General features: G+C 37.2%; 1 protein-coding gene across 1 annotated transcript; it reads left to right on the top strand.

Moving 5' to 3' along the window:
- The first annotated feature begins 793 nt into the window (after positions 1–793).
- LOC127637289 (uncharacterized) lies at positions 794–12,287 on the top strand. The gene is made up of 2 exons (XM_052118259.1): positions 794–1,231; positions 11,042–12,287. The coding sequence occupies exons 1-2, from the start codon at positions 1,162–1,164 to the stop codon at positions 11,716–11,718; spliced, it is 747 nt and encodes a 248-aa protein (XP_051974219.1). The 5' UTR covers positions 794–1,161; the 3' UTR covers positions 11,719–12,287.
- Positions 12,288–12,539: the final 252 nt, after the last annotated feature.

The raw sequence follows: 12,539 nt of genomic DNA, 5'->3' as shown, positions 1-12,539 counted from the left end.
TGTTAACTGTGGGACCTTATATAGACAGGTGTGTGCCTTTCCAAATCATGTCCAATCAACTGAATTTACCACAGGTGGACTCCAATCAAGTTGTAGAAACATCTCAAGGATGATCAGTGGAAACAGGATGCACCGGAGCTCAATTTTGAGTGTCATGGCAAAGGCTGTGAATAATTATGTACATGTGATTTTTTTTCCGTTTTTTTTTTTTTTTTTTTTTTTTTATAAATTTGAAAAGATTTCAAACAAACTTCTTTCACATTGTCATTAAGAGGTATTGTTTGTAGAATTTTGAGGAAAAAATGAATTAACTCCATTTTGGAATAAGGCTGTAACATAACAAAACGTGGAAAAAGTGAAGCACTGTGAATATTTTCCGGATGCACTGTATATAGCTGACTTATAGGCCTTTTATTAAAATGCTGGTATATATTTTATTTAGGTTTTTCTCTTTGAAATTATAACTATTATTGCATTTTTGAGCAGGGAAATGCTTGCTGTGCAAGTTCCAAAAAGTACCATGGTCTAAACCTGGGTTTTGGGACATGTACCATGGTAATACTGGGTTTCTTGGACAAGTAACATGGTAGAAAAATTGAATTAATTGTCATGCATTTTTAAAATCCAGAACTGTGAAAACAAAATGACAAGCACAAACTTTAAGTCTGGCTAAAACAGAACAAAAAAAATAAACATAAACTGAAAATAAACAAAGGGGTGTCAATAGACCCTTTTACTGTTTGTACACAATGATGACGTGGCAACGTATGCGCGCGCATATTGGCAACGGAAGTATGGCGAGAATCAACTGCGTGTCAAGCTACGCGAGCGGATTAAGCGACACAGACAGAGACATTTATTTCAAAAAGTTGACTTTATCAAATGGTATCCGGCTACCAGATCCGTGTACTATAGTGGAGTGGATAGAAGACGTTAGCAGATGGCCAAATATACAGTGGCCAGATATATATACGTATTTAGTTGAGAAACCGAGCGTGTACACCCGAGAGAAATTACGAGCATATAAATCACTGGATGCTTATGAATACGTTGTCTGTGGTCATGTACAGAACGTCAAATACCATGACATAGACTCAGAGTTTTGTGTGTTGAAATCAGAAATTCTTCCTAGTCAAAGACAAGGACACAAGACAACGATGTATGAGGCTTGGGTTATTATCAACCAATGGGAGAACTACGTCCTCACGGCGAACTGCACCTGTATGGCGGGGTAAGTAGGCTATTATTTGGTGTTGTGGGCTTGTAGTTGACATACAAATATGAATTATGCCTCAGTGTTACTGTCCTTTCAGGTTTAACTTACGCCCGTTTCACACATACTCCTTTTGCGGTGCGTATGCGGTGCGTATACGGTACAGGAGCAGCACGCGCTATAGTGCTTTCACATATGCTGCGTTTGCAGTGCGCTACTGATCCGCAGTTTCTGTGTGCCACAAAATCAAAAATGTATTAGTAATTTTGATTTTAAATCCAAACGTTAACTTTGACATTGTTTAAGACATTGAAACAGTATGAAAATTAATTTTAATCATTGTGATTCTTTGTTTTACATGTAGTTCGAGTTGTTGACAGAAGAAAAACTGTCGCGCTATATCTTTTGCTAAGAAGGAGAAGAACGAGATGCATTTGGGTTCACTCAGTCAAACGAGGCAGGAGACAGTTTGGTATGGGCTGAAATATGTGCCACCAGAAACTGAATTTGAACCATTATATTTGAATTTGAATGGCTAAACTTGAATAATTGCATTGAAAAACTGAATTTGAATCACATCATTTGAAATTGTATTGTTTAATTAAAATTGAATTTATTCAAAAACTGAATCTGAATTGTATCATTTGAAATTGAATTTATTCGTTTGGAACTGAAGTCCAATAAAATTTGATCCTCACTGAAAATTAAACTCTCTATATATCTTCACATTCACTTCTCACAATTCAGATTCAGTTCTCAAATTCAATTTCAAGTTACTGAGACAGACATCCGGGTAGTTGGAGGATGAAGGAAGAGCAATCGAGCGCAGATCGATAGATAGCGTTCATTGGCGCACAGGACTCCTCTTGGGCCAATCAGCACCAATGTTTTGGAGCACAGTACGTTACCCGCCATGAAACTATGGAATTACGATTGTGTCAATAATAATGAATGTAACTTTATAGAACTGAACGTAACTTTTTCAGAAACTATGAAAAATATTCCATTACAAAAGAAGAAAAACACAATTAAAATGAAAAAAAAATGAACTCAGTTGCACGAATTTAACAGGCTCTTCAAATATGCTTCATTTTTTGTTAATGTTTTTCAAAGATTCGTTTTCACAAATCGTGGATTCTGAATACATTGCCACAGATTTCGCTTACGCTTCGCAGTTTTTCGTTTGCTGTTTTGAGACAAACCTCTCGTGGGGGTGGGCTTAACAGTGATCTACTCTGATTGGATAGTGAGCTTTTGATGGACAGGTGCTCTCTGACCCGGATGTACAGACGTCACTCAGTGGCGCGCATATTGGAAAGCTCTCGCGGTGATTTGTAGAATACGTCGTGCTTTGTTGTATTACTTACTAACAATATGTAAATAATATTTGACCTATAATTATATAATTTAATATTATATGAGACCTTCGATCGTCTAATAATCGTCTTCGATCAGTCTGTAAAGATGAGCTTTCAGGAGAGACATGGAGCGGCATCATCTTCCTCCTCTTATTTATTTAAAAAAAAAATATATATATATATATATATATATATATATATATATATATATATATATATTTTTTTTTAATGCAAAGAACAGGAACATACAAAGAGAAAGCATACGTACATCACATAATATCAACCAAAACAATAAAGAAGACAAAAATAAATAGAAAAAATAATAATAATTAAAAAAAAAAGATAATAATAATAATGTATATAACAATAAAAGAAGAGGTAGGGCATTACATCACACAAAAATGTTCACATGAAGAGATCAAATGCAGTGCAGATTCTAACAGTCCTTATGGCTTTCTTATTAGTAGATACTGAAATCAAATTTAGATAATTTTCTATTTCTTTTAAGAAGACAGAGAAGATAGGTTTACAGTTTAAAAATTTGCATTTGTGAATATAGAATTTGCTTAAGAAAATAATTAAATTAATAACAAAACAGACATTTTCGTTTGTGGGGTCTGAATCAAAATACCCAAATATAATGTTTCTCATATGTATTGAGAAGCCTGGCAAAATCTTACACTTGATAAAAACATCAATATCATTCCAGAGCTTCTGAGTGTAATGACACGACCAAAATAAATGAACCACTGTTTCATCAGAATTCACACAAAAAGAGCATGTTAGCTCAATGTCAGATTTAAATCTTTGTATAAATTTCTTAACAGGATAGAACCTGTGTATCAACTTAAAGGAAATTTCTTTCACTTTATTTGTGAGAATGAATTTCTGCTGTAAAGACCAGATTTTTTTCCAATTAAGGTTACCAAACAAATTATTCCAAAAGGAAATAACAGGTGGAACAGAAATCAAATCCTTAAGAAATAAAGATCTTATAGTTTTTAGCTTTCGACTCTGAAAAACAGATTTGACCAACAGAAGTATCACAAGGTTTAGGAAAGGATGCAGTAGATACTGGGGTGAAGTAATTACGGTTTTTAAAATGCATACATAAACCAGAGGGAATAGCACCCATTACTGTAGCAAATTCTTTTGGGGTTACTGGTATTTGGTATTCAGAAAGAAATTCTGAATATCTGAATAAAAGACCTTGCTTATTAAACAAATGCTCCACTCCTCCTCCTCTTGTCCTTCAAGGCAGCTTGAAGTAAGTTCGTGTTACTGAAGTAACCAATAACATCGATACAATTTTCTAATTTTACAGAAAACACTCTAAATTTCAACACAGTGGTGGAATATTGCATATATTTTATTATATTTATTCACAATGTTTTGATAAACACATATAAAATATCATAATTTTATATATTTTTTAATAATTTTTTTATTGTCATTCACAAGTTTGCAATGCACTGATGTCATGTCATGATGTTATGTAGTTTGATTGTTTGCTCTTTTGCACAGTTATTATATTCAAGGACGTGTCAATGTAGACAGTGCAGATATCAAACTGGTCTTCATTCTACAGCAAGGCAGAAATCTTGGTGCAGATGCTGCATCTGCAGCTGTACATAACAACCTTGAAATTCTTAACCAGTCGCTCGGGAATACCAGCACAAGGCAGGGTCAGCAGCAGTCCGTTCAGCAGTCGGGGCAGAGTCAAACAGTGGACCAAGATATGGCCAGGTTTCAGTTTTGCAGTCATGACAATGACAAAACAGCAACATTTTATTTAGCATGCATTTACAATACAACAATAAATTTGCAAAATAAAGCCAGAACTGTTGCACACTGTAACGTTACATGAATAAAAGTTTTATCGATGTTATTGGTTACTTCAGTAACACGAACTTACTTCAAGCTGCCTTGAAGGACAAGAGGAGGAGGATGCCGCTCCGTGTCTCTCCTGAGAGCTCATCTTTACAGACTGATCGAAGACGATTATTAGACGATCGAAGGTCTCATATAATATTAAATTATATAATTATAGGTCAAATATTATTTACATATTGTTAGTAAGTAATACAACAAAGCACGACGTATTGCATAACTACAAATCACCGCGAGAGCTTTCTAATATGCGCGCCACTGAGTGACGTCTGTACATCCGGGTCAGAGAGCACCTGTCCATCAAAAGCTCACTATCCAATCAGAGTAGATCACTGTTAAGCCCACCACCATGAGAGGTTTGTCTCAAAACAGCAAACGAAAAACTGCGAAGCGTAAGCTGAAATCTGTGGCAATGTATTCAGAATCCACGATTTGCGAAAACGAATCTTTGAAAAACATTAACAAAAAATGAAGCATATTTGAAGAGCCTGTTAAATTCGTGCGACTGAGTTCATTTTTTCATTTTAATTGTGTTTTTCTTCTTTTGTAATGGAATATTTTTCATAGTTTCTGAAAAAGTTACGTTCAGTTTTATAAAGTTACATTCATTATTATTGACACAATCGTAATTCCATAGTTTCATGGCGGGTAACGTACTGTGCTCCAAAACATTGGTGCTGATTGGCCCAAGAGGAGTCCTGTGCGCCAATGAACGCTATCTATCGATCTGCGCTCGATTGCTCTTCCTTCATCCTCCAACTACCCGGATGTCTGTCTCAGTAACTTGAAATTGAATTTGAGAACTGAATCTGAATTGTGAGAAGTGAATGTGAAGATATATAGAGAGTTTAATTTTCAGTGAGGATCAAATTTTATTGGACTTCAGTTCCAAACGAATAAATTCAATTTCAAATGATACAATTCAGATTCAGTTTTTGAATAAATTCAATTTTAATTAAACAATACAATTTCAAATGATGGGATTTCAAATTCAGTTTTTCAATGCAATTATTCAAGTTTAGCCATTCAAATTCAAATATAAATGGTTCAAATTCAGTTTCTGGTGGCACATATTTCAGCCCATAGTTTGGTGCTTGTCTCAGAACTTCGACTTTACAGTGACCGGCACCTAAAGTAGGCTACTTTCGGATGAGTGCCGAACAGATGGATAATGTTCTTTCTCTGGTTGGAGCAGACATCACAAGGCAAATCACAACGTATCGTGCGTCCATCGAATCATATACAGGTGAAACTCGAAAAATTAGAATATCGTGCAAAAGTTCATTAATTTCAGTAATTCAACTTAGCGTTCCTGCAAAATTTGCCTAAAACGCCTAAAAAAGGCCTACCAAAATTAAATTGCATGCTGTTCTTGAACCATTTGGAGTATATGCATGCTTTTGGTCTCTTTTGAAAGGTGCCACTCAGAGGTTTGTTCCTAAACAGTCAGAATCACTGTAAGTCTTACTGGTATTGAGTAATATAACTTTGAACACACTGAAAAAGGACCAAAAAAAATTCCGCCTACATTTTTTTTTTGTAAACAGATGCCTACAGATAACTACAGCTGGGAGCTATTAGCTGGAAAACACAATGGGATCACAGCATGAAGCCTTACCAAACACAGTTTAAAATTTTATAACAATACCTTAGAAAATGAGTGTGTTACACATGTTTATCTAAGTGTATGTCTAGGCGCTTCTCAAAAAGGCCACTTGGAGACTCCAAATGACCCTTTGTGACCATAGACACATAAAATGCTGCCATTCTTGAATGCTTTACTCTACAGTCATAATTTTGGGCTCTAATGAAAGGTTACACTTAGGGCTATTATATTCCTTATCCAGATTCACTGTCAATAATTGCTGACACAAAGTAACTGAAGCATAAACACATTATAGTGTTGTTTTTTTCAATTCCTGAAACCAAACTTTCTACAAAAGAGACAAAACAAGTGCTTTGGTACTAAAACACTTTAATATTTGAACTCACACTATATATATATAAATAAAATCAATAATAAAATATATATATACATACACATGTATTTCAAACTATTTACAAATTATTCTTTTTTTCAGAATCCAAGGGGCACATCTGGTACTAAAACAAAACTATGCGTGCTCTAAAACAGATTTCCACCTAGCTTCTGCCAGTTCTCCATCTGCCTCTCCCTCTCCCCCTCCCCCGTGCTCTGGCTCTGCCTCTCCCCCTCCCCCGTCCTCTTGTTGTTTTGCTGACAGAACCTCTCTGGGAAGGTGAAGGATCATTTTCAGATGATGGTCTGTGATATAAAACAACAAAGAAATAAGTAATTTACAAAACATTTACATTGTTTCTGTATTCACAAGCATATAAACAGAAAAACATGCACACAGACAATCAGGTTATATGGTTCATGAGAGCACAAACACACACACACACACACACACACACACACACACACACACACTCATACACATACACACACACACTCATATACACACACACACACACACACACTCATATATACACACACACACACACACACACGTGCTTGAGCCCACATAAACAAACAATCCTGCACAAGCGCACACGAAAGAAGTTAGCAGGTAACGTTACACGTAAAGAACACATACACTCGACATAAAACACCAAACACACGACATAAGCTGACAAATACACCTCAAAACAAACACATACCTCAGTATATACAGTCAAATATGTTGTATAATATAATAAAACTTACTTGTCGAGAGTGACGTCGCCACCATCCAAAAATATATCCTCTGCTACAATGGATGAAACATCGCTCTCTTCGTCAGAAATGTCATCCTCCGACTCGCCACTGTCACGGCGAGTACATTGTTCAATCACTTCTTCGAGTAAAAAGTGTGTTTTACTAGTCCTCTTTGCCATTTTACACCAGTTAGCTACTTTCTCTCGTCAACTACAACAATGCTGTGTTTACGCACGGGCGCATGAATCACTCTGGAACTTTGCGCATGGACTTCACGCATGACCTGAGGAATCGACCCACTAAATCTGCATATCAACCTTTACAGAAATTCATTGGCTATCAGAAAAGACTGTCATTTCCATTCAATATTGCAATTGGGTCGATTTACTGTCACTCAAAGAGAGGGAGGTACCATTTTTCATCATTGCGCTCGTTGGCTATTGAAACCAAGTGACACCTATGTCATGGACCGATTGGCTCAAATTACCTGTCTATCAAAAGTTCAGGGATCAAAGGCCATTTTGAGATCACATTTTCTTCAATGTTTACTTTTCAAATGAAACTAGATCATAGAATGCGTGGAAGTTGTGATAGTGCTGTCGGCTAACGCGAAATGCTACTACTATATTCCGTGGATGTTTATTGATATATAAATGTGTTATGGACTAAATACTTCATTGAATTGGATTGTATGGACCCTTTACAGTGTAACCAAACCATTTTTGTTGGAATGTAATGGATCAGTGGACTTACAGGAGGCATCATGGGTGAGTTTCTTCCAGTTTGGATTTGTTTATTTGGCTGTTGGTGGTCTGACAAAGAGACAGATTGTACCCGCTGTGTTGATTGTATCTTAAAAAGGTTTACATCGTTCGAATCACGAGTATCTCAGCTTTCCAAATATATGTATTATGTTTACTTTTTTATTTTTGTAGTTTTATCTTTCAAAAACATAAACCTCTGAAACACAGCGTGGGTCGAGTTCGGCACGTCGGATTAGTAAGTCTTTAAAAGGTGAAACTAATATATTATATAGACTCATTACAAGCAAAGTAAGATATTTCAAGCCTTTATTTGATATAATTTTGATGATTATGGCTTACAGCTTATGAAAACCCCAAATTCAGAATCTCAGAAAATTAGAATATTGTGAAAAGGTTCAGTATTGTAGGCTCAAAGTGTCACACTCTAATCAGCTAAACACCTGCAAAGGGTTCCTGAGCCTTTAAATGGTCTCTCAGTCTGGTTCAGTTGAATTCACAATCATGGGGAAGACTGCTGACCTGACAGTTGTGCAGAAAACCATCATTGACACCCTCCACAAGGAGGGAAAGCCTGAAAAGGTAATTGCAAAAGAAGTTGGATGTTCTCAAAGTGCTGTATCAAAGCACATTAATAGAAAGTTAAGTGGAAGGGAAAAGGGTGGAAGAAAAAGGTGCACAAGCAGCAGGGATGACCGTAGCCTGGAGAGGATTGTCAGGAAAAGGCCATTCAAATGTGTGGGGGAGCTTCACAAGGAGTGGACTGAAGCTGGAGTTACTGCATCAAGAGCCACCACACACAGACGGGTCCTGGACATGGGCTTCAAATGTCAAATGTCTTACCTGGGCTAAAGAAAAAAAGAACTGGTCTGTTGCTCAGTGGTCCAAAGTCCTCTTTTCTGATGAGAGCAAATTTTGCATATCATTTGGAAACCAAGGTCCCAGAGTCTGGAGAAAGAGAGGAGAGGCACACAATCCAAGATGCTTGAAGTCCAGTGTGAAGTTTCCACAGTCTGTGTTGGTTTGGGGAGCCATGTCATCGGCTGGTGTTGGTCCACTGTGCTTTATTAAGTCCAGAGTCAACACAGCCGTCTACCGGGACATTTTAGAGCACTTCATGCTTCCTTCAGCAGACAAGCTTTATGGAGATGCTGACTTCATTTTCCAGCAGGACTTGGCACCTGCCCACACTGCCAAAAGTGTCAAAACCTGGTTCAATGACCATGGTATTACTGTGCTTGATTGGCCAGCAAACTCGCCTGACCTGAACCCCATAGAGAATCTATGGGGCATTGCCAAGAGAAAGATGAGAGACATGAGACCAAGCAATGCAGAAGAGCTGAAGGCCGCTATTGAAGCATCTTGGTCTTCCATAACACCTCAGCAGTGCCACAGGCTGATAGCATCCATGCCACGCCGCATTGAGGCAGTAATTAATGCAAAAGGGGCCCAAACCAAGTACTGAGTACATATGCATGATTATACTTTTCAGAGGGCTGACATTTCTGTATTTAAAATCTTTTTTTTTTATTGATTTCATGTAATATTCTAATTTTCTGAGATTCTGAATTTGGGGTTTTCATAAGCTGTAAGCCATAATCATCAAAATTATATCAAATAAAGGCTTGAAATATCTTACTTTGATTGTAATGAGTCTATATAATATATTAGTTTCACCTTTTAAGTTGAATTACTGAAATTAATGAACTTTTGCACGATATTCTAATTTTTCGAGTTTCACCTGTATGATGCCATTTTGCAACTTTTGGGACTATAATCATACTTTTTTGTTTTTCTTGACCCTGTAATTTAGTAACTGTAGAACACATTAACTGAAATTATGCGTATATGATGAAATTATTACAGTTTCTTGACAATATATGTCTATTTTAATGTGAACAATGCGCTGTCACTTTAATTCACTGCGGTGCAGCACAGCAAAAATAGACTCGGTCCGTAAACGATCGCTGCACTGCTGTATACGCACCGCAACTGGAACGGATCGACGGACTGCATCCGCGTGCAGTGTAAAAGCTCTAACCTGTTAACATGGGAACGGAAAAAAATACGCACCGCATACGCACTGCAAACGGAGTATGTGTGAAACGGGCCCCGTCGACGCGGATGCAGTGCAGTGTATTTTTGCTGTGCTGCACCGCACTGAATTAAAGTGGCAGCGCATTGTTCACATTAAAATAGACATAGATTGACAAGAAACTGTAATCATTTCATCATATACGCATAATTTCAGTTAATGTGTTCTACAGTTACTAAATTACAGGGTCAAGAAAAACAAAAAAGAATGATTATAGTCCCAAAAGTTGCAAAATGCCATCCTATATGATTTTTTACCCTAAAAAAAACACAGAGTGAACGCAAATGCGTCTCATTCTTCTCCTTCTTAGCAACAGATATAGCGCGATAGCTTTTCTTCAACTCGAACTACATGTAAAACAAAGAATCACAATGATTAAAATGAATTTTCATACTGTTTCAATGCCTTAAACAATCTCAAATTTAACGTTTGGGTTTAAAATCAAAATTCCTTACACATTTTTGATTTTGTGGCACACAGAAACTGCGGATCAGTAGCGCACTGCAAACGCAACATATGTGAAAACACTATAGCGCGTGCTGCTCCTGTACCGTATACGCACCGCATATGTAACGCATACGCACTGCACACGGAGTATGTGTGAAACGGGCGTTAGGCTTAACCTACTCTCCTTTACATATTCTCATATGTTCTCATAACAAGAGTGTGAAACTACAATTTTCACGAAATACACAGTGCCAACAGTGTTCAAAATGTAATAGTTGACAGCCTAGATAAGCTTCCTATTGCCATAGTGTTTTGACACCATAATGTAGCATGAGAAAGGTGTAACTTGGTGATCCAGAGATGAAAATGCCTACAGACACAGTTTAATTTTTATCACTATAATTTATGTTGGTTTGAATAGATCTGCGTTTGTCTTCAGGTTACTTATTTTTTAGAAATTACATTTGTTTGTTGTATATTGTACACCTGTGTGTTTAAAGCTCTGATGTGAACATTATGCAGCACAGTAACTGTGTCTTTTTGTTGCTCTATTATCAGTGTTGACAGATGATGACATCCGGGAACTGCAGGTTGTGGACCCCTGTGCTGCAGTGCTGACAAGCCTGGAAAATAGTGACACAGACACCGCATCATCTGACACTGATTCAGAGGAGCATCCTGACTTACCTGAGCCATTGACTGCTTTATTTGATGTAACACTCAGGGAACTCTCACCACAGGAAATGCAGGTGAAATATGAGGATACATTTCACAGACTTAAAACTACACTACAACCTCATCAATGTGAGAAACTGGAATTTGTGACATGGCAACAGTCAAAGTCAAAGGACTGGTACACCTATAGGGCTGGTCGAATCACAAGCACTAAATTACACCAATCGACCACAACTGACAAGATCAGAAAAACATACCTAAACGATATAATGCAGTATAAAAGAACAGAATTAAATGTCCCATCTGTGCTCTTGGGTAAGAACATGGAGGAAACGGCAAGACAAGCCTACACTGCATATATGTCCCAAAGCCATCCAGATTTCAGCATCAGCTCATGTGGCTTAGTAGTGAAACCTTCTGAGCCACACCTTGGATCATCACCAGATGGGATAGCAAGATGTACCTGCTGTGGCAAAGGGGTGGTAGAGATCAAGTGTCCCTACAAATACAGCGATAGCCTTCAAGGATGTACAAAAGATGAGCAGTTTTGTTTGGACTAGTCATTCGCATTGAAGCATTCACACACATACTACTATCAATGTCAACTTCACATGTTTGTGTGTGATGTTAAATATTGTGACTTTGTGCTGTGGTCCAAGAAGGAGTTCATTGTGCAACGTATCCTAAGAAATGAAGAGTTTTTGAAGGAGGCTTTTCCAAAAGCACAAGACTTCTTTATCTTGACTGTGTTGCCTGAACTACTGACAAGAAGACATGACCCTGTCTTGGTATCACAGAGAGCTTGGTATCACAGAGAGCTTGGTATCACACAGTGCTTGGTATCACAGAGAGCCTGCAAATACTGTGAAAGGCCAGATTTTGGAAAAATGATCATCTGTTTTAAATGCAGCAACCACGTTCACTACACCTGTGCACACATAAAAAGGAAGCCAGCAACATGGTTATGTAGGGAATGTCTGAGAGTTGATGTTTGAATGATTACATTTAGGACTGGGAAATGTTCTGTATTGTGTTATGAATCTGGTCCATATTTCCCAGACCTACATTTATTGTTTTCCTTAATTTTTTCCCTACATTCATTATTTTCCATCATTCTTTCCTACATTTATTCTTATTCTTCACCCAGACCTAAATTTATCCTTTCCCTTACATTTTATGTTGTTATTGATTGCTGTGTGTTGACGCACTTCTGTTTAAAGTTTTATTTTGTAATGCTATAGTACTTTAATAGTAACTATGTTGCTTGCATACATTGCAATTAAACTACTAATAACAATTACAAATGAAATTGAAAAGCACTGTGAATTGTTGAGATAATCTTGGGGGAAGTACATTATACACACCGGTGGCAGCCAGTGTT

This window comes from Xyrauchen texanus, chromosome 45 (genome assembly GCF_025860055.1).
Source record: "Xyrauchen texanus isolate HMW12.3.18 chromosome 45, RBS_HiC_50CHRs, whole genome shotgun sequence".
NCBI lineage: Eukaryota > Metazoa > Chordata > Actinopteri > Cypriniformes > Catostomidae > Xyrauchen > Xyrauchen texanus.
This window is presented reverse-complemented; position numbering and strand designations above follow the sequence as displayed.

What these genes read in the sequence shown, in the direction of transcription:
- LOC127637289 (XM_052118259.1), top strand. Translation starts at nt 1,162, where the DNA reads ATGAGGCTTGGGTTATTATCAACCAATGGGAGAACTACGTCCTCACGG. An exon ending in AACTGCACCTGTATGGCGGG is followed by an intron (nt 1,232 to 11,041) that starts GTAAGTAGGCTA and finishes CTCTATTATCAG; the next exon opens with TGTTGACAGATGATGACATC.